Here is a 23,516-nt window from a genome sequence, read left to right as displayed (position 1 = left end):
AGGTGATGCCCCCGTCCCCCGGAACGGTACCGTCTCCGTGGAGAAGCCAAGGGGCTAACTAGCCAGGGCTGGCGGACCTTAGAAATTTGGGAGCACTCTCCCTTTTCTTAGCACAAGTCCCCAGTCCTCTCCCTCAGGCTCCCCAAAGCACGCCAAGGACCTTTTTCGCGCGGCTCCACTTTGGGGCTTTCCAAAGTATTTTAATGATGTAGTAAAGGAGCAGCCGCGCGCCTCGGCGCCGGCTCGGGCCGCCCAGCTCTCAGCGTGGAGCCCCGGGCCCGGCGCTCGGAAGGCGGACTGGGCAAGAGGGAGGACCGGGGGCGGGGCGGCTGGGGGGCGGCCTGGAGTCTGGGGTGGGGGTCGGGGTCGGAGCCCAGGGGGAGGGTAGGCAAGGGGGAGGGGGAGATAAGGGCTGGGCCGGCGCGGGCCGGGCGGGGGGGAGGTGAGGGGCAGATAAGGGAGAGGGACGTGGCGGGAGGGAGCCGGCGGCGCTCCGCTTAGGGGTCCGCGCCCCCTCCTCTCGGACGCTGCCGCAGCGCCCCCCACCCCCCAGTGGTCCCCGCACGCGGAGTGGTCCCCGCTGGCCAAACCCCCTCATCTCCGGGACCTGGAGACCAGAGCTCCTCCAGCCCGATTCGAGTCCCCTCCCCACAGCTACAGAAAAGAGAGGCGCGCGCCCCCGGGCACCCCCGGCTCGGCCGCAGGAGCAGGGGCAGCGGCTCGGCAGAGGCGGCCGCAGCGGGGACTGCCGCGGCCGGGCGCTGACAGGGCGTCCCTCCCGGGCAGCCGGGCCCGCCCCCGCGCGCCGATTGGCCAAAGCGGCCATCAATCGCGGGACGTTGACGCCCGCCTCGCTTCCTCGCCCGGGTAGCCACGTTCGGTTGAGCTCCAAGTAGACCAGCGGCAGCGGCGGCGGCAGCGGTGCCGGAGGCGCAGAGGGCGGCGCAGGCGGAGCCGGGCGGGCGCGCGAGCGAGCCAGCGGGCGGCCGGGCCGGCGGGCAAGCGGCGGCGGCAGCGGCACCCCAGGCCGAGCCGGCGCGGGAGGAGTTCCAGGGCGATGGGGCCGCGGCCGGGGCTGACGCTTTGACAGCTGGAAAGAGCGCGGAGCCAGCGCCTGGGGGGGAGGGAGGGGAGCGCGGCGAGGAGAGCGCGAGCGGGCGAGCGAGCGAGGCCGGGGAGGGGGCCGGGAGCGAGGGGACAGCTCGGGAGCAGCCGGAGCGGTAGCGGCGGCGGCGGCGGCGAGGCTCGGCGCCCTCTTCTCTGCAAACCATGTTTGCCAAAGGCAAAGGCTCGGCGGTGCCCTCGGACGGGCAGGCTCGGGAAAAGTAAGCCCTATTTTCCAAGTGGCGGCCGCGCCGTCGCGGGGCTGCGGGAGGGCGGTGGGAGGCAGGTGGGCGGGCGGGGGCTGCTGCGCCCCGGGTCGGGCGCCGCCTGCCTGGCCTCTTCCCCGAGGCCGCGGCGGGCGGCGTGGGAGAGCCCATTGTTGGGAGGCGGCGGAGGCCGGGGCGTCGGGGGGCGCCGCCGGGGGAGGGGGCACCTGGTGGCCGCGGGGCGTGCCGGCCTCGGGGGCCCGCGGAGAGGGGTGGGCGAGGTCCCGAGCGCCGGCTTGGGCGCCCGCCGCGGCGGCCGCACTTTGCCCAGCGGGCGCGGGCAGGGGGCGCGTGGCTTCTGCAGCCCCGAAGGCTCCTTTTGTCCGCCCGCGGCGTGAGGAGTGCGTGCCGGGGGCTTTGTTCGGCCGGGAGCCCTCTCCCTTCCCTGCCCTCTGCCTCGCTGCCCGCCCCGCGCCCTCCCGGGCGCCGCGCTGGGCAGGGACGGCGGCGCCGGCTTGGCCCTGGGCTTGGGGGACAGTTGCTTGGGGGGGAGGTGGTGAGGGTGGCGCTTTGCTGCCCTCTCCAGAGCGCACTGAGCACCCCGGAGTCCGGGACTGAGTCTCCCCGGACCCACAGAGCTAGGGAGAGGGTGGCGGTGGCAACGAGTGGGTCGGGAAAAGGAGGGAGGCTCTGGGGTCGGAAGGCTTTCGAGTTTGAGAGACCTAGGTGGTTTTGGCTCCGATGCCAGTTGGAAGTTCAAGTTTGGGGGCTGCTTTCCAGCCCTCGCGGCTCGAGGTAACGCGTCGCCTGGTACCCACCCGATAACTGTTTCCACCCGCGTACCCCCCCCCCCCCCCCCCCAAAGGGCATGGCCGAGCTGGCTGCTTACCTCTGGTTGGGGCCACAATGGGACAGCGCAGACAGGGCTGGAAGCCGGCTGGCAAGGTCCAGAAGCGAGCGCCCCGTGTGATCTGACGTCTTCCCTCTCTTTTTGTGCCCCCTGCCCACTTTCCAGGTTAGCTTTATACGTCTACGAATATTTACTGCACGTAGGAGCACAGAAATCTGCACAGACCTTCTTGTCAGAGGTGAGTGGAACTCCCCCCAGCCATCCAATTTCTGGACACCCCCTCTTCCCCACTATTCTTAGAGCCTTTGTTTTCAGGAGCAGCCACTGTGGCCACCATTTTGAATTTTTATCACCTTTTGGCATTTATTGTTAGTTGGTCTTCACAGCCTTTTGGCTCTGGGAAGCCCCCAGCACACCCTTCCTCTCTGCTCCTCTAAGTGGTCTCTGCTCTCTGCTTTCCAGATTCGATGGGAAAAAAACATCACGTTGGGAGAACCGCCTGGGTTTTTGCACTCGTGGTGGTGGTAAGTTTGCGTGATAGTTTTGTGTGTTTGTTTTGTTCTGAGCCCAGGATGCTAGTGAACAAAGACGGGAGGCGTGGAACAGACCCCCATGCCTTAGCCCTCAGTCTTGGCACAGAACAGGGCACCTGCGGGCGCTCAGACCAGAACTGGTGAAGGAGGAGAAGGGCAGGAGAGGCTGGTGCCTGAAGTTTTTGCCTTCTCTTTCTCCTCCTATTGAGAACCGACTAAATCGTGCCTAGTGTTCGTACAGAAACTCTTACTTTTCTGTCTCTGTCTGGGGTACCAAGCAGGGGCTTGAAAAAACCTTGAAGGATTTTTGTCAGTTCTGCATGCTGCTTTAATTAGAGGGAGTGGGGGCGGGGTGGGGTGGAGAGGATACCAGGTCTGTGTTACAACTGGCCTGTCCCTTCCTTTTTCTTCTGTGAGTTTGAAACCTTGAGAGAGCAAATCTACTGGGGCCTTTCCCAGGCACACTCAGAAAAAGCAAGAAGGGGCTGCCACTTCCTTTAAAGATACTGATTCAGACTGATTGGACCTTCCTCTCCTCTGTGGGCCCTACCCCCAGCATCCCTAAAGCCACAAAGTTTCGTTTTAGGGAGAACCTTAACTGGTTGGTGTTGACCTCTCAGAGTGCATGTAGTTTCCTGGCTCTCCCTTATTTGTGACCCTTTCCTGGGGCCCTTCAGGGTGGGACCTCAGCAGGTGTGATCTCCTTGTCGGTTTTGCAGCAGGCAGGAGGGGGCTTAGGGTCAGCAGGAGTGAATTGCTGTGAGTGTAAGACCTGGATGTTTTGCGGGACCGATTGGTGGAGTCTTTGACATCCTTTTGAAAAGGACAAGAAAGCGGAGTGGCTTTTGATATTTTGGTGGGAGTTCAGAAGGGTCCCTGTGCCATGTCTTGGGATCTTAGCGCGTTTACCTGACCACCAGTTCAGGCTACTGTTTCAAGTTTCTTTGAATCGAAATGCAGGGGGATGAAGTGTCTGTTCTAACTTGCACAGAGAAAATGAGTTTTTAATTACTTCTGCCAACCTCGGAACTGCCGTGCTGTGGCGTAAGGGTTCTACCTGTAGGAGTGGGTGATGGGTTCTCTGTGGTGGTTTTTGGAGAGGACTGTGTGAGCGGGGTTGGTGTGTCTGATCGTCGTGAATTTTGCAGAAACTTGGGCTCATAGGTAGAAGTTACTGAGAAGGAGCTGCGGAGTTTTTAGTGTTAGAAGTCTTCGGTGTGTGGGGGAGTTAAACGTGTGCAGCTTCAGGGGACAGAAAGGAATGTTTTTGAGCCTCCTTCTGCAGCTACCAGAAGCCCCCCCCGATTTTCTTATTCCATCCGTAATCCCTCGCGCAATCTTCTCCGGCCTTGTCTCAGCCCCAGGAACGTGGAGAGCAGTGGTGGCTCTGAGTGGCTCTGGTCTGGTTAGTTAGAAGTTGCCTTGCGCTACTTGACAAATGAGCTGAGGCTCTCTAGGTGGGAGGAAGCAGTGGCCCTGATTCTAAGAGGGTCAGGCCACGGGATTCACACCCCTTGAATGGTATGGCTCCTCCGATGACACTGGCAGAGCTGGCTGTTTGTGATGGGGACAGGAGCACCAGACCAGGAGTCAGACTTCGGCTCTGGGGCCCGTTTCCTTCAAGTGGGTGCCCAGCCCTGGGCCTTGGGCTCCTAACCCAGAGGCCCTTACTAATACCAGATACTGGGGTTTGTATAAGGTTTTACTGGATGACAGGTGATTTGTCTGTTCTCAGGTGATACAGAGTGTTAGAATGACCATACAAAATCTTGGAGGGGGATGAGGCAGGGAGGTCTAGGCTTCCCCCCTGACCCTACTCCCCTCTTGCTGGATGGGTGGACTGAGGCCTCTCTGAGGAGGGCTATTTCAACATGAAAGGACAAGATACTTGGTTGTCTATAACATACTCTTCTTTGCCTAGTTGATATGCATTCTTTGAGTGGGGGAATGGTTCTTGCATAAGAATTCCTTGGGGGAGGGCCTGGATGGGAGTAGGGGTGAGATGGGAGGGGCGGGGGTGTGGGCTCTTGGCTCTGGGATTAAGAACCTGTAGGTTCCCTTTCTTGCCAGTCACCCAGATTGCTACACGTATGAATCATAGTCCTGACTTTGACAGTTTAACCTTTTTATGAAACGTAGCCGTTTAGGTTGGGGAGGGGGTTGGTGAGAGGAATACAGCTGAAAGGGGAGGCGTGGATTCTTATCTACATTCCTACGTGTCCTATCTGGGCTCCCCCGTGGACGGCTTGTACTGATCTGTCCAAACTTCAGTTGCCCCGTGTATAAAGTAGGGGTAAAGTCACCCACCTTGTGACACCGTGGTAGTTACGGGTAGTGTCGTGGGTGAGAGGCATCCGGCACATGGTAGGCACCTGATAGAACTGACACTCTTACTACAGATGTCTGGCTTGCCAGAAGAAGTCGGTCCATTTTGTTTTCAAGCCCGAGTTTGCTCAATAAAGGCTGGGGGTGTGGGATTGAGCCTCTGGGAGACCTGGTGCTGTTAGCACTGCACGTTGTGCACTTGTCGTTGGGACACAAGTGATAATTAGTAACCTGATCTTATTTTATGTTTCGATTTGCAGCGTATTTTGGGACCTTTACTGTGCAGCTCCTGAAAGGCGAGACACTTGTGAACATTCGAGTGAAGCAAAAGCCTTTCATGATTACGTGAGTAACAAATTTTTAATCCTGGCAATAATTACAGGGTTGGAGAGCTCTAACTTCTCTAGTACCAGAAGCAAATACACAGCCAATTGGCAGTGGTCTTTGTCTTCTCCTTGCCTTTCTTTTTGTTCTGCTCCCCTCCCTGCTGCCCTTGCCCCGTTCTAACTTGGTGAACGGTATTTCATAATGTGATTATGCAAAAGAGTGTAGATACCTATCTGGAGAATTAAATGGTGTTGATCGGGGCTCAGCCATGTGAGGGTTATGTTCAGAGTGGACAGTTAGCTGGGAAGAGACCGAGCCTCCTTGGTATTGGTTTAATTCAAAAATGTACCACCACCACAACAGAAAAGCAACTATGAAACTTGTGCTTGGGTGTTTGAGTGAGCATTGGTGAAATGGACTCTTGCGTTACTTTCCAGGGAGCAGTCTTTTCAATTACGTTTTGGGTTGTGTGTGGGGGGTGTGTGTGTGTATGTATGTATGTGTGTTGGGGGGGCTCATGCTGTGTCCACTAAGACCATGTATGCTTTCAGGTCCTTGGCTGCTCCATAATCTCGTGTTCAGAACGTTCTTGTGAAGGTAGTTAATTTCATCATATCATAGTGCTTGCTTCGCTATCATTCATCCCCTACCTGGATGAGTTTCTTAAGATTTATGAAACGCTTATAAGAGCGATGTCTACCGCATATCCATCTCCCATGGCAGTGCCCCTCAAAAAAAAATATTGGATTCCAAACATGGGTTGGAGTCAGAATTTATGATCAGATGAAACACGATCTTGGGGAGATGGGAGATGGAAGGGGAAGTGTCTGCAATTCTTCCCAGCCTCTTTCCAGTGTTTGCTTCCCATTGGCCTGGTAGATGGTGTGTGTGTGTGTGTGTGTGTGTGTGTGTGTGTGTGTGTGTGTGTGTATGCATGGCCACGCACACGCAGGCAGAGAAGAGGTGGTTCATTTGATCTTGTACTTTTTTCATGAGGTGGGTAGGAATGGTCTCCAAGCTCTAGAGTATTGAAGTTGGTTTCTTTTAATGTCCTCAAGGCCCAACCACTTGGCCAGGCCATGTGTGTCCCCTGCGTGCAGAGGTTGAAACTGACTTAGGACACCGGAACCTAAGTTGCATTTCACAAGTGGTCAAATCCCATTTCCATGAATATCTTTACAGTGAAGATTTCCCCTGGAATACAGGGAGTTAGAGACTCAGCTGGAGGCTCACTGGTTTTAAGAATATTCAACGTGATGCAATTTTGTTATGACTGAAAAGTTAATGCCCTTGGAACAGAATGCTGAGGAAATTGACCAGTTCATGTACCCTCTCCAGGGTTGCAAAAGAGAAGCTAGTGAATGGTACTTATGGCCTGGTAAACTTTTAGTAGTGCAAGGTGAGGTGACTGGTTCTTTTATGGTGTGGTTCTTATGGGAAAATCTGTGGTGATGATCATAGGGTTTCCTGAGCTGGAAGTTGGCTGAGGAGGCCAGAAGGTACATTAGCCATATAAAAAACAGTTAGTGAATTTGACCTTTCTACTTAGGAAAAGTCTTGCTTTTTCTTTTTTTTTTTTTTGAACCTATGGAGAGCTGATTCCTGTGTGGCCAATCTTTGCTGTGCAAATGGTTTCATTTGTAAGAGTTGGGGAGAGAGGTGGACGTGCCTATGTCAAATAAATCTCTTGATATAGGGTGTCTATGCTATCTTTTGCAAGCTGTGAGAAAAGTTAATTTTTTAAAAATATATTTATTTATTTTTGAGAGCGAGTGCGCCAGCCGGCAGTGGGGCCGGGGGGGGGGGGTGTGCGTGGGGTGTGTGTGCAGAGAACGGAGGGTCCGAAGCAGGCTCTGCCTTAACAGCAGTGAGCCTGTTGCAGGGCTCAAACTGGAACCTTGAGATCATGACCTGAGCCGAAGTCGGATGCTCAACTGACTGAGCCCCCCAGGCACCCCAGAAGTTAATAATTTCTAACAAAGTTTTGTGCTCTGGTAAAGGGTGTGAGGTTCTGGCCATTTGTGGTTTGGTCTGCCATCTTGAAGGAATATGGATGGCAGTGAAAGCTTGCGTGGGTTTGCTTTCAATAATTTGTTAAGGAATAGTGTCAGAATTATGCTGTGACGTTGGTGTAGACTTGCTACCAAGCATTGAAGTCACGCTGATTGAGGACCAGAGTTCGTGGATTTTGGGGTCAAAACTCTTCTTCCTAGGTTGGAATCCACTTGGTTTCATTGGTCTGAGAGGCAGGTTGTGTGGGAGTGATAAATGAGGACGGGGAGGGAACATCTGTATTGTGAAGGCATTAGGGGTGGTTTGGGGTTGCAGGGGTGACAGAGAAGCAACTGGAAAATTAAGAGAAATTTGAGAAAATTAAGAAAAGGAACTCTCTTTTCTCATTGTCCTTCTCCAATCTTCATGTGTTCTGTTTTCATGGCTACGGTCTAGTTAGCCCTCATTCCTGCTTGCTAGAATTATTGCTGTTGTCTCTTTCCAGACTCTTCCTCTAGTTTGGAATGCATGCCTCTCCTATCCATTCAAATCCTGGCCATTTTTTAAAACTTTTTTGTAGACTTTTATGATAACTTTTATGATCGTTTTCTGCACACTTTGATCACTCCATCTCACTGCCCATGGAAACCATCTATACAGAGCCTTGTTGGCAGCTTTCCATGGACTGGGGCCTTGTGCTTGCTGAGTGCTTTGGTTCAGTCTCATTTCAAGCCGCCAGGGGCCAGGTGAGAGAAGGAATTGTTACCTCCATTTTGCAGATGAGGAAACTGAGGCACAGAGAGGTTAATTCATAGCTGGTATCTGGTAGAATGAGGGTCCAAACACAGGCCATAACTGACTCCAGAATCGGTGCTCCTGACACTGGCTCAGTGCTGCAGGACCATGGCAAGTGCCCTGTTGGCTCCTGTTCCGATTGACTTCTCATTCAGATTTGTCTTTCCAACCACAGCTTATTAATTTTTTCCATGTCAGAGACCTTTCATGTATATACAGAGCTATTCATCTGTGTAACTCTCCCATAATGCCTTGCACATAGTAGGCATGGATGCTAATTGAATGAAGGGGTTAAGGAACTATGGGTAAGAAAAAATAGGTAATTTGGGGTCACTGAGTAACCTGGCCTGGAATAGCCAATGGGATATTGGAAGATGTTATTTTGGCGACTTCACTTTTGTGGGGTGATCTTGAGCCAGGTGCCTCTAATGTGCATTAGCTAGTTACCTGGCATCTTGTAAAAGAGTGGGCAGCAACTGACTTTCCTTTTTCAATTAAGATGATTCACAGATCACCATAGTTTGTGGGGGAGCCTGTCAGCCCAGGTACCTGCTCAAGCCTTGGTGAGGGGCAGGGGTGAGGAGGGAGTGCCCGACTGCTGCTGGGCTAGACGGGACCTCGACTGGGAAGATCCTTGTCTCCACTCGCTTGGGGAAATGACTTTGTGTTCCTGGCAAATTGTCTCCCCTTCTTGGCAACGGGCCCAGGGGTCTTAAAGGCTCCTCTCACGTCAAGGCCGGACCGTAGGAGCTGGAATGAACCAGGTGATTCAGGGGAGGGGGTTTAAATTTTCTTTGAATTGGTGAGTTTTTATTTGAGTCACAGTCTGTTTCCCCACTGACACACTAGGCACATTATCTGTAAGCGTGAGCCCCTGATGTTGACCGCATGTAACGTGGAGCATTAGGACATTTGGTGCGCAAGTGGACTTTTCTGAGAAATTGGTTTGCCTTAAGTCAGAACAGCCGTGAGGCCCTGGGAGGAGGCTCACGGGGACTCTACTGTGGTTTCCTCTCCCGGCTAGAGCGTTGGGTCTCAGAGTATTGATGAACGCCCTTGGGTGCCATTGGGTCCTCTTAGACGCTGCTGTCTGGGTCCTGGTGTGAAGGGACTTTTTGTGAAGTCCTTTTGTGAAGCGGACACTCCCAGTGCTACCTGTGTCTCTTACTTTGGGCCCAGTGGTGTCCTGGCTGCCTTCTCCACTTGGCTCTCCTCCAGGGTCGGTGGGGGTGCTAGAAACAGGTGTCTATGGTGCCTTCTTGGCTACCAGCAGTCCTTTCCCTCCTTAAGGTAGCTAATTGTATGTTTTTTTCTTGGCAGCAAGGAATGAGTGGAGTAGACAGGGCCCGGGGTTGGCTTCAGAGCTGAAGGTGCCAGAGAGCAGTGGTGGCTCCTTGCGCTGCTCATGTGACCGTAGTTCTTAGAACGCTTTTTCAGCACATGCTTGTGGTTTGGCCTCACGGGGGCCTTACTGGCCAGGTTTTATTCTTAGATTTCATCCCCATTTCACAGATAAGAAAACTGAGGCCTGGAGTTTAGATAGTTTGTCCAAGGGCATGTAGCCAGGGGGCAGAGCTGGGACTAGATGTTAGTCTTTCGAGTTCCACCTCTCAGCCTTTGACGGCGCTTATTTGATACAGAATTCCTGCTAAACGGAGGGAACGTTTGTGCATTTGACCCCAAGTGTGCCCCTATACAGTCACTGAAGAAACGCATTCAGCAGAGAATTAGACTGAAGCCCCTGAGAGGTAAATTGCAGAGTCACTGGCAGAGATGGGACTGGAGCTCGGGAAGGGAGTTTGTTATGGTACAGTGGCTCTTTTGGCAGGGAAAATGTGATAAAAGCTATGGCCTTTCCTTCCAGAAAATACATGCGTCCCCACAAAGGAGACTTTGTGCCTGGTTTTGGGACGTGCAGGGATTGCTGCCTCTAACCCCAGCCCCTCTGTGATTCCCGGGGAAGAACTCGGGGAGTGTACTAGACATGGGATCCCATGACCTTGGCTGGTGTTGAGCCTCAGTTTCTCTGCTCTGAAGACCTGAGGTCCCTTTCTGCTCTGCCATTGGGAGCCCCCGACTCAGCAGGGCTGGCTCCCTTACCCCTGTGCCTCTGCAACAGGACTCTGCTGACCCCCTAGCCCCCAGCTGTGAACCTGTCTCCAGGCAGTGGGGGGCAGGTGGGGGGATTAGGAAAGTGCCCCAGAGGCCTAGGCGTGGACGAGAGCTGAGGTATTTGTGGCTCTGTGGCAGGGGTCCAGCGTCCTTGGTGGGTTCGAAATAGCAAAGTGATATTTGAGAGGGCTCTCCTTGGATGTGCTGAGCTGGGGTTCCTGCCAGGCGGGGAGTGTCCACGCCTGCCAGAACCCTTTGGGGGCAGGGGCATGAGAGGACGGCAGTGCGGGCAGAATGGGAGGGGAAGGGCTGAGGCCCGGCCCGAGGAGCTGGGGAGTGCTCTCCCCAGAGATAAGCCAGCCTAGCCATCTGCCCAGAGGTCCTGGCAAGTTCATAGCAGTTGCCTTTGGCTCTGACCCTTGGCGCCCTTGTGTGGCAGATTAAAAAAACAAAACATAACACAGTTATTTTCCCCCACCCCCACCCCCCTTGGAGCTTAGACTTTGTGTTGCATCCTTTCTTGGGGCTCCCACCCCGTTTGCTGCAATTCCTCTAACCCCAGAGGCTGCCAGGCTCCTCCATCGGTAGCTAATTAAACACTAAATGAGTAACTGGAATTGCATTTTGCCAGAACCCAGGCTGTGCGGCCACCTTAATGGGTTTCAAGTGGCGGCAAGACCCCAAATTGCAAATCCTCGCCCTTTATTTCAAGGCAGGAGGTGGGGCTGGGGGAGGGGTGGGGGTAGAGTGGCAGGGGCCCAAACACAGTTTTTGGCAGTGGTCACTTCATTTGAACTCCAAGACCAGCTGTGTGCACGTCTTTGCATAATGCCATCTTTGTTAGCTAAGCATTTGCAAACTTGGACCAAGAGTTAGTTCTGTGCCAGCCACTGCTCTGAAGGAGCCAGAGACACCCAGCCCTCCTCGAAGTGTCCCTTAGGCTGTCTTAATTTTCCAAGGGAAGCAGGTTCTCTGGTGGAGACCTCAGGCCAGGGCTGCCTTGCCCTCTTCCCTCGACCTTCCTGCCTCTGTGTGTGAGTGTGTGTGTGTTTTAAGCCTTAAGAGGGAGAAGCCATGGAAGGGAGGTGTGTGTGCTTGAGGGCCTGTCAGCCAAGATAACAGAAATGTTACACTAGCTGTAGCCTTTATAATAGCGTCTAGGGTTTAGAGTATTTAGAAAAATTAATCTTTTTTAGCTTGGTAATAATTCTGACCACGGCACAAGTGCATTAGATGATTCACATAAACTTCTTTAATACATGTTGCTAGGAGCTTACAGCAAATAGACAATAACGATTGTTTGTTTTTGATTCGCCAGGGTAATGGGGTTTTCTGTAGCCTCGGCGAGATGAGTTTTAGAAATGTTTCTCTCCCGTGTTACGCTTTTCTCTACCCGGGTCTTGAATCCTCTGGGTTTTGAAGGGTTTGGGCTCTGACTGATGACTGGGATGCACACCTAAGTTCCATTCCTCACTGTCATTTCCTGGCAGGGTGGACTTTCAGATCTCAGTTTCCCCATCTGTAGAGTGGGCGAGTGGTGGTCCCTTCGCGTGGTGGTTTTGAGAGTTTCGTACTATCACGTATGCGGGATGGTTGTCTCTCTGTGGCTTGTGCTTGGTGAGTTTATCTCCTGTCTCTTTTGCAGCCCTAAGGTTTTTTTCCCCCCAAAACTTTTATTTATTTTATTTTATTTATTTATTAAAAACAAATTTTTTTTTTTAACATTTATTTATTTTTGAGACAGAGAGCGAGCATGAACAGGGGCGGGTCAGAGAAAGAGGGAGACACAGAATCTGAAACAGGCTGCAGGCTCTGAGCTGTCAGCACAGAGCCCGACGCGGGGCTCGAACCCACGGACCGCGAGATCATGACCCGAGCTGAAGTCGGACGCTTAACCGACTGAGCCACCCAGGCGCCCCTCCCCCCAAAACTTGTAATATGATAGAGACAACAGCATCTTTTTCTGGGAGAGCAAGCTGACTGAGGGACCTGGACACTTGAATTTCCCAGTGATGCTCTCCAGTGCCTGGGCTCCCCGAATGTATCATGGAGTCTTTCCCTCCATACCAGCTGTCTTGTCTCACCCCCACACCCCTGCAAGGGGCAGAGTAGGCAGTGCTACCGCAAGCTGGCACTGATAAATGCTCCCCTAAGATGTCGGCACCCCTTATCTGTGTTGGACAGAGGCGTCCCGTCCCACATAGTGAAATGGTAAGACCCAGAGGGGCTTGCGACTTGGCATCAGCAGAAATCTGGATTCAAATTTTGGCCCACACCCCTTGTTACCAGGGGGAGCCTTCACTCCTCAGGGTCCCTTCTCGACTGTGAAGTAGGCACAAGGGTCGTCCTTGCTCAGCCCCACCATGGAGTGGTTGAGAGAAAGGCATGGAAACCTGTCTAGCGAGGTCAGTGGTGCTGTGATGTGCTGTGTAGATGCTTACAGGGATGAACGGGATTGAAAGCGGCAAGTTGGGATCTTGTCATCGCCTTTGGTACGTATCCCACCCTTGCCTGCCTCAGGTCTCACTTGACTTTTTGATTGAGCAAGGAGTCCCAGAAGGGAGCCTTAGGACGTGAGCTTGGGAGGGGATGTGTCTCCATGGCAGGTCCTTGGGAAGCCAGTGCTGGTACAGTGGCTGCTTTCTCCTCTGACTTCCTGCAGAGCTTGAGTGAGACCAAATTGGTCATTTGGCTCCCGGGCCAGGAGCAGAAGACACTGCTGAGTTTCGCAGGGTTGATCCAGCTGAATTACTGAGTGCTTGCTCTGCTCACTGTCTCGTTGAAGATATAGATGCAGCCCAGGATGTGATAAGTACTTAGAAAGCCTAGTGCGGAGAGATCTTGGTCTTTCGAGAGATCAGGATGCAGTCAGGACAGATGGTGGGAGAAGGTAAGCAAGCGGTCCCGCTCTCGGTGGCGGCCAGGAGACGTATTTAATGTATATGTACATGGCGGGATCGCAAGTGATGGAACTGGAGGTCACCTAGGCATCTTACAGATAGGTAAACTGAGGTCCAGAGAGGAAAGATGCCCCACCTGAGGTGACTGGTAGGTCTCAAACCTACAAAGCCAATCAGGATCCGGGACATTTATCTTTGCTTCGTGCTGCCTTGCTGCACCTGTAAGCTGTGCAAACTCGGGCGCTTTAATTAGCCTCTCTGTTTCTCAGTTTCCTCAGGTAGAAAATGGGGTTGATAGAGTATACCCACCTCATAAGGCCATCGTGGGGATTAAATGAGCTTATGTGCGTGCACACATCCCGTATGTAATAGGGCCTGGCATAGAATAAGCATCATGTCAGCGTGCTAGCATGACCTCAACCTTGGGCCCTGTGTGGATCCTGGCTTTCTCATGGCCAAAAGGGAGGCAGCAGCAGAATGGTCTTGGTGTGAGAGGTGTGTGTGTGTGGACATGAACCATCATAGGCTGCTTCACCTGTTGATTAGCGCTCTGGATCTGTGGCTTTGAATCCACCTTCTTCAAGTACCCTTGGGCATTTGGAGGGTGAGGGTCGCACCTGCAGCCTCCAAACCGGCCCCAGCACTGTGAGGATGTAATGAGACGACATTCATGGGCATTCTGGGCTGGCAGCTGGACTGTGTTGTTCGGTCAGCGTCCGTTTTCTCCTCTGCTGGCCACTTCTCTTGATCTAGGAGTCTGGAATTTTCCCCTGCCCCCTCTGACCCTTCCTGTGGTCCCTGCTTGGTACCACTGGAGATGGGGTGTTTGCTCCCCTGCCCACTGGCCCTCTGTAGAGCAGATGCCAGCCTGGAATGTGGCTGTCTCCCCACCAGACCTGCCAGGACCACCCCCACTGGGGACACCCCCTCCTTTTCTTCCTTCTTTTTTGTCTCTCCCCAGGAGCTCTGTGTCCTTATTTGCTACTTGCTGCCCGGCAGGAGGATGATTTGAGTCAAGGTTGTATCTCTTCCCTTCCCAACTGGTAGATTAAAAGCTCTTGAGGGCAGGGGCTCTTACCTTCACCCTGTTTGTGCTACCCCCACTCCCGGGGCCTATTGCAGAGTCTTGAATAAATCCCGAGATTGGTGAGCTAGACTCTGGGCCTTGAGAAGTGAGAAAGGTCTGATCCCTGCCCTGGGATCAAGCGTGTTAAATACACGTTTTAATGGAGATGGACAAGTGGCACATGGTAACACATTGTTTTGCAAACTGTGAGTTGTGACCCATTAGTGCCTTGGGAAATCAACTTAGTGGGTCACGACTGGCAATTACAAAAAATGAAACAACTGTATCACACAGAGGAAGCGTAAGTATTGTTTGGGGGAACTTCTATTTTCAGTGATTTATGCGTGCCCGTAAATAAACGTCGCGTCCTGGGTTTGCGAGGTAAAATTTGCCTCCTTGTGGGTCTCAGTCTAAACTTTGAAAGCCGCTAGCTCAGAGGGGGCTGAGATGGAATCTTGCGACCTACGGGTGACGTCAGCCAAGCGACAGACGGTTGCTGACCTCAGTTTCCGGATCTGTAATAAGGAGGGAATTATTCCCACCTCTGAGGGTTCTTGGGAGAACTGTTTCCCCACCATGTCTTTCACTTCCAGACTGGTGCCTCAGGGCTCACTTGGTGGCTGCCAGTGGTGTTTGCTGCCCCGTTCTTTGTGCAGAGAACATGAGGAAAGTGCCCGGCAGGTGCTTGCCAAGTGCTGAATGAGCAGTAGCTCCCACCTAAAGTCTGCAGCTTGTCCCTGCCGGCTGGCCACAGGGCAGCTCCCCGTGCCTCCCCTCCTCCGGGTCCTGGCCCTCCATGGAGGGTGCTTTCGGAACACCTGCAGGGCTCAGGCTACGGCAAGAGTCTTGAGAATAGGTCTCCAGGCATCCTGTCTGACCCAGGTTGGCCCAGCTTCCCAAATTCTCTGTCCCCTCCCGGTGACAGCTGTTTGCACAGCTCCCGAGGCAGGCTTTGTGTCTCCCGTTCTTTGTGTGTTTGGGTGAAGCGCCTGACATTTCACTTCTGTTTCACAGTCCTCTGACCTTAAGAAGCACGGCTGCTCCCTGGGGCCCCTGTCTGAGGCTTTCCTCTGATCCTTCCTTCCCCGTCACAAAAGGCTGTTTGAGAGAGCAGGCTCTGGGGTGGCAGACCTCCCCCATGCCCGGGATGCTGGCTGCAGCTTTGAGAGCTCTTGGGATAGACAGAGCGTGGCTTTGCAGACTGGACCGGGAGGGCGGTGGATGGCGGGCAGTTGCTCCCAGGCGTCCACTGCATGCCTGGCTCTGTGCTGGCGGTGGGGATGAGGGCAGGGTCACGGACGGTGCCCGGGATTTGCACTTGGATGACCAGAGTTCAAGTTCTGATTCTTTCAGATAGCCGTGGGGAAGTCCTCTGGCCTCCCTGAGCCTTGGTTCATCTGATCCGAAATGATGTGAGACGAGGCCTGGATTTTTTTTTTCTGCCTCTCCAGCATTTTAGAAGTCGGGTGAGAGCGCGTGAAGATGGTTTTTGTTAGTGGTGGTCGCCTGTTGAGAAGGCTTTTTGGAATGTGAACAGACCATCCGATCATGGACTGTGTATTAAGAAGCAGTGTCTCAGTTAACAGATGGGGGACACCGAGGCCCGGAGTAGGACGTTAACACAGCAAGTCCGCGGCTAGACAGATACCCGATTCCCGCGGCAGCCGCTGAGTGTAGAAAACCTTTCCTTCCGAGGCTGGCGCCTGTGTCTGTGCCGCCCGTTAGGAATTTCGCAGCTTTTTTTGGGAGATGCCGTGGGCTTCCTGTGGCTTTGGCCATCCATGGCCTGTGCCGAGGGGGGCAGACGGCCCGGCGGGCAGGCCTGGTGTCGGGCGTGTGCACGCTGCTGTTCTTTTCTCGCTGTCTTTTAGAAGGCTTCCAGTAGCAAATGTTATCCTCCCTCTGGAGGCCCTTCCTCTTGGCAGCGCTGGCCTCCCGCCGCCCGCCAGCTCCCGCTCGTCGAGCCCACTTGTGTTACACGAGGCCGCCCTGGCCCACGGCTCTGCTCGCGGGTGTCGCTGCGGATCTCCGGGCTGGCGAGCCGCTTCGGAAGGGGATTTTACAGCATGACAGGGAATTTCAGCCACCACGTTATCTCCGAATTGGCCAATTGATGGTTTCAGCAGAGCATTTCAGCATCGGGGAAGCCAATACAATTTGAGTTAGTTGTGATGGCTGCCACTTTAAATACCGCGGTGAATTTCTGTCAGCGAGCTAATGCGTGGAATAGGGAATTGCAGAAAACTTGATCACCAGAGTGCATCAGTCGATTCTGACCCCAAGCTATAGAAAATGAACTGAAATCTAGTTGACTGTCGCCACATACTTTCTTTGGCATTATTTAGCTAGCAGCATCTTTGTCAAAGGGAACTTGAAGAGAAGAGATGAGGTAAAAATCACGGTGCTGGACTCTGGCCGCCGCGATTTTAGGGAGCAGCGATCTTCCACGGGAGGCTGAGCCGTCAGGTTGGGGTGGCGGTTTCTTGCCGAGGGATAAGTAACTAAACTACCTAAACCACGGCGCTGTGGCTTAATGATAATTCCTTATTTGTTTAACGAAGGAAACTGGTATTTATTGAGCACTTACTGTGTGCCGAGACCTTGAGAAAAGTATTCTTATTCAATCCTTGTCCATTGGGGGCAACGTAGGGGACAGGATATTTATTCTTCGCATTTCAGGAAGTAAGAACTGTTGAGAACAACGAACAAGTTTGAGTGCTAATTGTGTGTCAGGCACCGTTCTGAGCCCTTTAGGTTTTTTGTTTTTTAAATGTTTATTTTGAGAGAGAGAGACAGAGAGAGAGAGAATCCTAAGCAGGCTCCGTGCTGTCTGTGCAGAGCCCGACGCGGCACTCGGTCCCATGAACCGTGATACCATGACCTGAGCCGAGATCAAGAGTTGGACGTCTAGCCGCCTGAGCCACCTAGGTGCCCCTGAGCCCTTTAGGTTGTATCTCTTCTTGTACTCCAAACAGCCCAACGCATTAAGTTTGGTTTTCCTTCCTATTTTGTAGAAGAGGAAATGGAGGCAGTAGAGGGATTCAGTAATGTTGAAGGTGGACATAAAATGAAAGTGGTCTTCATTACCATACCATGCTGCCTTCCCGAGAATCAGTACCAGATTCCACATCTTTGTGGCCTGATTAACTGATGACCCATCGCCCAGCCCAGGGTAGTTTGATACTGACACTGGGAGGAGTAGCTGGAGGGGGTCTTCGGGGAGATGGGCAAGCTGAAGCCTTGCCTGTGGGGTCGGGTGGTGCCTTACCCAGCTGGTTTTCAGTGACCTCAACCAGGAGGAGTTTCCCCTTCTCTTCACGTACACCTGCCTCCATGCCTGAAAATATTTCATTTGCAAATAGATTGCATGCATCGAGTCACCATTTTAATGAAGAAGTAGGAAAGACAGGAACTATAGAGTTGCTGATTAGAGCTTCCTGCCAGCTCAGGGGACCCAGTGTGAGCATACCAGGTTGGTAGAATTCTAGTCAACACAACATGTTGGGAATTTCGGTTCCATTTCGGTTGAGGTAGACTTGATTTTTGTGGAGCCTAAAAAAATGCCAGCCATGCTTCAGAGTCTGCAGTGGAGTTTTCAAGAGACCATGACCCTCTGCACTTCCTCCACTCACCTAGCAATGTAAGAGGCTCCTTCTAGGCTTATTCTGGGATGGCCAGGGTTGGGCTTTGTGGAGGCAGGTGCCTCATTTTTTCCCCTAGGGAGTCAGGAAGGGTCATGATGCCGAGTTTGCTCTGGGTCATTCTTCCAAGTGCAGGCCGCTCAGAGCTTCCCTGTGGGGAGAACCCACCTGTGGGAATGGGTGGCCCAAGGAGCGCACGAAGCCTTCTGTGTAGAAGGCTCCCATCTCCAGCAGGTGCTCCCGAGACTCCCCCTCCCTCCCAAATAAGAACCGTGCTCCCTACCGTTCTGAGCTGACATCCAGTGGTGGCGGGGGGGGGGGGGGATGGATCACCGGACAGAAATCCTCTTTCACAACCAAACCGCCCCCCTTACTAGCCGCGTAACGTTCGATCGGCCATTGTCTTCTCTCTGGGCCTCAGTGTCGTAATCCGTAGCATGGGGACAGTGAGGGACACAAAAGTGATTTCTGAAACCGTGGTGACCAGCATTTGTCACACGTTTACTCTGGGCCAGGCACCGTACGTGGGCGTGACATTTAATCCCGTAACTCTCTACAAGGCAATGGCTATCTTTATAGCCTTTGGACAGGGAAACTGAGGCTTAACTGGTGATGAAGTCATTAAATAAAGGAATCAGGATTTGAACCCAGGGCCTCCTCCCTCCTTTTGAGCCATGCTGCCAGTTTCACAAACTTTTGGATGATGTTAGGAGTTGGGGACCGTGGGGTAAAAATGCACTTTGAAAGAAGTGTGGATCATTTCAGTAGAAACCTGTAACCGTATGTCTTTAAACAACCACAGAAAAAAGATGTCAGTGACGGTTTGCTTCCCAGGGAGGTGAACGCAGACAAACCTATTTTGACTGTTAACTTATTTTGTTGCTTAAAAGCCAGTGACATGCAGCGTTGGATTTATTTTTCTTCACAGCGTTTAAGTGTTTGCCACTTCGTGAGTGACGTGTGTGAATGGGGGGATTGCCTGTACTTTGGGGATGCATTTCAGGCTTTTGCCTTAAGAGGGACCTGGGAGAAGGTGTGTGAGGTGCCCCTGGAGCCAGAGCCGAGCAGTGACTCGAGGGCCTTGTGCGGACCTGTGTCTCAGGGTGTTGCTGGAGCCAGAGCTCACTCTGGAGTTGGGGTCACGGTGGAGAACCGATCGCAGGAGTCTTTGTGACTGGAAGCCTAAATATTTATTCTGTTCTGTCCCTAATGAAAACAAATTGTCAACAGTTGTTCAGTAACTGACTAAATTAAAATCTGTAATTAGTCAATTAGATTAAAGAGTTGGCACAACCTGATTGTATCATGCTGGTTAGGTTATTAAGAGAAAGGGTGTGATTTTTAATTACTGAATGCTAATTTTGACAGTTTCAAATAGAAACAGACGTGTTTTTCCCCCCTTTCCCTAATTCTGAATGGTTTGGAAAGTAAAGACACTCCATGTGTAAATTATAGTTTTTTGTTTTTGTTTTTTGTTTTTTGTTTTTTGTTTTTTTTTTGAAGGAAAATAATCCAAGAAGGCCCTACCATGGAGTAGGGGGATTTTAGTTAAGGGGCCACATTGGATTTCATTGATCGGGTTAGCTGGAAATCCTTACCTTCTTGAGGGATGGATGGCCTGGCGTTTGGCAGCTCTGTTTTTGCTTTAAATGAGAAGTTGAATTTCAGCTTCAAGCAGTCAAGTCATTGGGTTAGAGTTCTTTTTAGGGTCCCCCCCCATGTCTCTCAAGGGGCTTTTTTGACCAGCACCCCAGAAGCGACGGGCAGCAGGAGACCGATCCAGTGAGGAAGCAGCTGTGTGTGTGAAGTGTGGTGGGAATCCACGGGACTCAGACACCGGCAGACGTGGATAACCGTATCTGACTTTATTTTATACTTTCCCGCATACAGGGCAGCCCGGTGAGAGTGACAGCCGGGATGAAAGTTCTTAGTGCTTCTGCTTTATGGCTGAGGAGAGCTGAAGGCCGAGGAAGGAGGAAGCCAGGGGTGGGTGTGCAGGCAGGATGGACAGGTGGGTGGGGACAGGGTTGTGCGCAGGCGGCCAGGAGTTCTGGCAGGGCAGAGAGGAGAGGGGCTTCTTGCTTGGCAGGAAGATGGGATCAGGAGGGAGGGCCGGCTAGTGGATTTAGAGGTGTAGAAAGCCAGCGGAGAGTTTAGGTTGAATGGAGTCAGCTGATTTGAAAATGGAGCAAGTCCTTCTGTTTTGTTTCTCTGGGGAATGCTGTCTCTTTGCCTTCCCTGCAAACACTAGAATACAGAGTGGGGGCAGTCTTGGAACTGGGGGTGAGATCTGAGCTGCTTCTAGACCCCGACACAGCCTGGATCCCCTCAACTGCCAGAAGGGCCTTCCCGTCTCCCTGCCCTCCTCCTCAGCTCCTGGGAGTTCACATGTGGTTGGCCCTGGAGGCATAAGGAACATGGTATCTGGAGAGCCTCAAGCCTTAAAAGAGGTCCAGGGGCCACTGCAGGAAGGCCACCCAGCCCTAACCTCTCCTTGCCCCAGTCCTGTGCTTAGTGACTATGGGTTGAGACTCTGAACCCGCGTCCCCAGCCGAGGGGCTGCTGTCTCCTTATGGCCCACTGGGCATCCTCCCTGTCTTGGAAAAACTATCCCAAACCCTGTGCCTCCAGGAACCACACTGGATGGTGGTGTTGATAACGGTGCGTAAGCTCTACTCTTTGCTGTCTTAAGTTTTCCATGATCCATTTGGGAAGCACTGGTTAAAATGGCCTTTGGTTTTCAAGATTTAATATTAAAGCTGTTGATGAGCCGGGATGAGTCTTTTTTAAAAGGAAGTAGTTTTGCTGTTTGCATTTGATAGATGTATGGGATGCTTGGGAACCACAGTGCAGAGAAGAAGGTGAAGCAGTCTGGGCTCTACTCCCATTAGGGCTTTTGCTTGTAGCGTGACCTGTGCTACTTGCTTAACTGAGCCTCAGTGTCCTCATCTGTAAGATGGGTTGCACTCAGCTTGCATTACTGTTTTGAGGCGAGGATGCTGGGCACCTTAGAGGATGCCCAGTAGGTATTTCTGGAATGAAAGAACGGGAGGCTGAAAAGTAGACAGTGCTCTTGGGAAAGTATCCCTGCTGAGGGAGCTGCACCAGGTATGTTTAGACCCACAAGTAAGTGAGAGGAGCCGAATTAAAAGCAGGAAGTATTTACAAGTGGTGGATTGGTGTGTGTTCTGACTTTGGAATTGCTCTTTCAGACCCAGGATCCACAGCCAAGGTTAAAGAGGCGGGGTGTGTGTGTGTGTGTGTGTGTGTGTGTGTGTGTGTGTGTGTGTAGTGGCAAATAGAAGAAAGGAAGTGACATTGCTAGGAGAGAGTTTATTTTAAAGCTTCCCTACTGATAGATTTGTAGTCCTGGGTAAATAGGGAAGCTTGTAAAACTTGATTCATTTTCTTCCTGAAGTCTGTTTTTGCTGGGGAGTGGGGGTGCGAACAGAGCCTCCAAGAGAACCACATGCTTTTAGGTTAGAAGTGTTTGTGTGTCCCTAGCACACCGTGGACAAGGCCAGAGCCGTGTTCTCACCTCCATCCTCTGCCCCCAAATCATCTTTCCCTTCCCAGGACAGAGTGCCTGTTGCTGGGCTTTGCTCTGGTCTCATCTAGGGATGAGTGAGGACTTCCTGCACTCGGGATGACTTCCTACTTCCTTCCTGGCCTGTGCTGCCCAGAGCAGATTGGGCTTGCTCTTTTCTTTCGGTTAGGAAACACATTCTCCCTCGTCCCTGCCCCAGGCCTGTTCTGGATACATGGACAGGCAGCCTGGGCGACCACTGGCCAGCTAGGAAGCTAGGGTGTGTCCTAAACTGAAGGCCCATGTGAGCTGTTCAGGAATTAGAAGTTACTGCTCCCGGGAAACCAGTGCAGAAATGGAAAGATGGTCAGCAGGGAGAGGTGAGAAGGTGGTTGACCTTGTATGTTCGGGGAAAAAAAAATTGAGGGAATTTTGGAATGTTGACTGTGTATTTTTGTTGTTAGGGTGGAGTGTGAACCTTGAGACTTAGATACCAAACATTGCCAGGCTGTAGTTAAGGAAGGGAAGGGCTGGGCTCCCTACCTCAGGGCCTTTGCACAGGCTTTTCCTCCTTGCTTGAAGCACTTTCCTCCATTATTTTCCCCCTTGGGGATCTCTATTCATTTTTCATGTCTCAGTTCGGATGTCTCCAAATTCTAAAGAATGCCTCATGATCATCTTTGAGCCATTGGGCAGGGCCCATAAACTTGGGGGCTTTTGACACCTGATGGATATTCCAGTTCATATTTGTGGACTGAAAGTGATCAGGAAGTACCAGGAGGCTACCCACCTCCCAGGGCCCCGTCTGTGCATTTAAATGGCTTCCTGAAGCCTTAATGTCCTTAGCACATGTCCCAAGTTTTGTTGCCCTGGCCTTGCTGTGCGCCTTTCTTTTCTGAAATAGATCTTGGACGTATTAATGGAGCTTCCAATATGAAACGTCCTCAGAAATGTGTGGAAAAATGCTCAGTGTTCAGTTAGCCCAACCTTTGGCCAACCGTTGAGGCCTCTGAGGCTGAAAGCCCTGTGACTCTTCTCCTGCCTGGGTTTTGCATTTTGTATAGAGGCTTGGGGGGAGGGTGGGCAGGGACCCGGCCTGGAATCCTGAACACCGTCCCTCAGCTGGTGCCTTAGTGTGGTGTTAACCTAGGATCATGGGCAATAGCCTGGTTTTGATTCTTCTAACTCTCCTGCTTATCTGGGCAGGAATATTTCCTGATTTGACCCCCTGTAACTCAGAGTTGGTGACGATTTTATCCGGCCACACAAGCCTACAGTTGGCCTTTGCATTATCTGAGAAGACGGTTTGCTTAGTTTGCTTAGCCCGGAGGACAAACAAGATTTGGGGATGAGGGGGTGGTCAGGACTTGGGCCACAGGACTTTGAGCAGTGGAGCTCTTAATCTGTTCTCCGTGGAGGGCCAGCCACACCCTAGGGAGGGGCTGCCGAGTTCTAAGCCTTCTAAGCCAGCGGTTCAAGCTCTTCCGAAGGCTTGAAATCACTTCCCTTTAAACACCACCTTCTGTTAAGACCGTCCTGATGGTGCCAGTTCGTGAGGACATTTTATCCCAAATCCACTGAGGGGTCAGAGCAGATACTTGTTTTTCTTGGATCCGTACAGTTGAGTCTTTTACTCCTCAGAGAGTTGGTGCCTCTGAGGTGTGGTGACAGACGGGACAGCAGCCGATCATTTACCCTCACAGACTATTCTTCCCCTTTCTGTGGGGTTTTTGTGTGTTAAGATGCTAATTGCACGGCTGTGAATGGCAGTTACAACCTGCAGGTTCAGGTGAGCTTGCCTGCCCCCCCCCCCCCCCCCCCCCCCCCCCCCAGAGCACCAGAGAGCCTTCCTGGCCTCCCCTGACGGGAAGAGCATTGAGGTCATTTGTGCCCCAGCCTGCCCTAGCCCTCTGGCCCGCCCCAACCCTCTGGCCCGCCCCAGACTTCTGGACTGGCTCCTTGGAGTTAACTGACTGCTCACTTCTTTCTCTCTGAAGTTTTGGTAAGCGATACCTCCCTGGTCCCAGCCTCGGTCTGCAGCTCTACACAGCTGAGCCCCTTGGGGGCCTTGTCAAGGTAGGGAAGAGTTTGGAGAAAGTGATGATTGTGCCTTGGACACAGAAGAGGCGGAACAAAAAT

At 52.6% G+C, this 23,516-nt stretch overlaps 1 protein-coding gene across 4 annotated transcripts in view; it reads left to right on the top strand.

The window, feature by feature from the left end:
* The first annotated feature begins 1,164 nt into the window (after window positions 1-1,164).
* Window positions 1,165-23,516, top strand: part of SSBP3 (single stranded DNA binding protein 3) — a 161,592-nt gene continuing 139,240 nt past the window's right edge. For 2 of the 4 annotated variants that reach the window (XM_042997283.1, XM_042997284.1), the window contains exons 1-4: window positions 1,166-1,325; window positions 2,326-2,398; window positions 2,623-2,684; window positions 5,279-5,363. In XM_042997283.1, the coding sequence (XP_042853217.1) occupies window positions 1,270-1,325; window positions 2,326-2,398; window positions 2,623-2,684; window positions 5,279-5,363 (276 nt within the window). In that variant the 5' untranslated portion in view covers window positions 1,166-1,269. Of the gene's footprint in view, window positions 1,326-2,325; window positions 2,399-2,622; window positions 2,685-5,278; window positions 5,364-23,516 lie in introns of all 4 variants that reach the window. The other 2 variants (XM_042997282.1, XM_042997286.1) reach the window with 2 other exon arrangements.

Source organism: Panthera tigris, chromosome C1, assembly GCF_018350195.1.
Source record: "Panthera tigris isolate Pti1 chromosome C1, P.tigris_Pti1_mat1.1, whole genome shotgun sequence".
Taxonomy (NCBI): Eukaryota; Metazoa; Chordata; class Mammalia; order Carnivora; family Felidae; genus Panthera; species Panthera tigris.
This window is presented reverse-complemented; position numbering and strand designations above follow the sequence as displayed.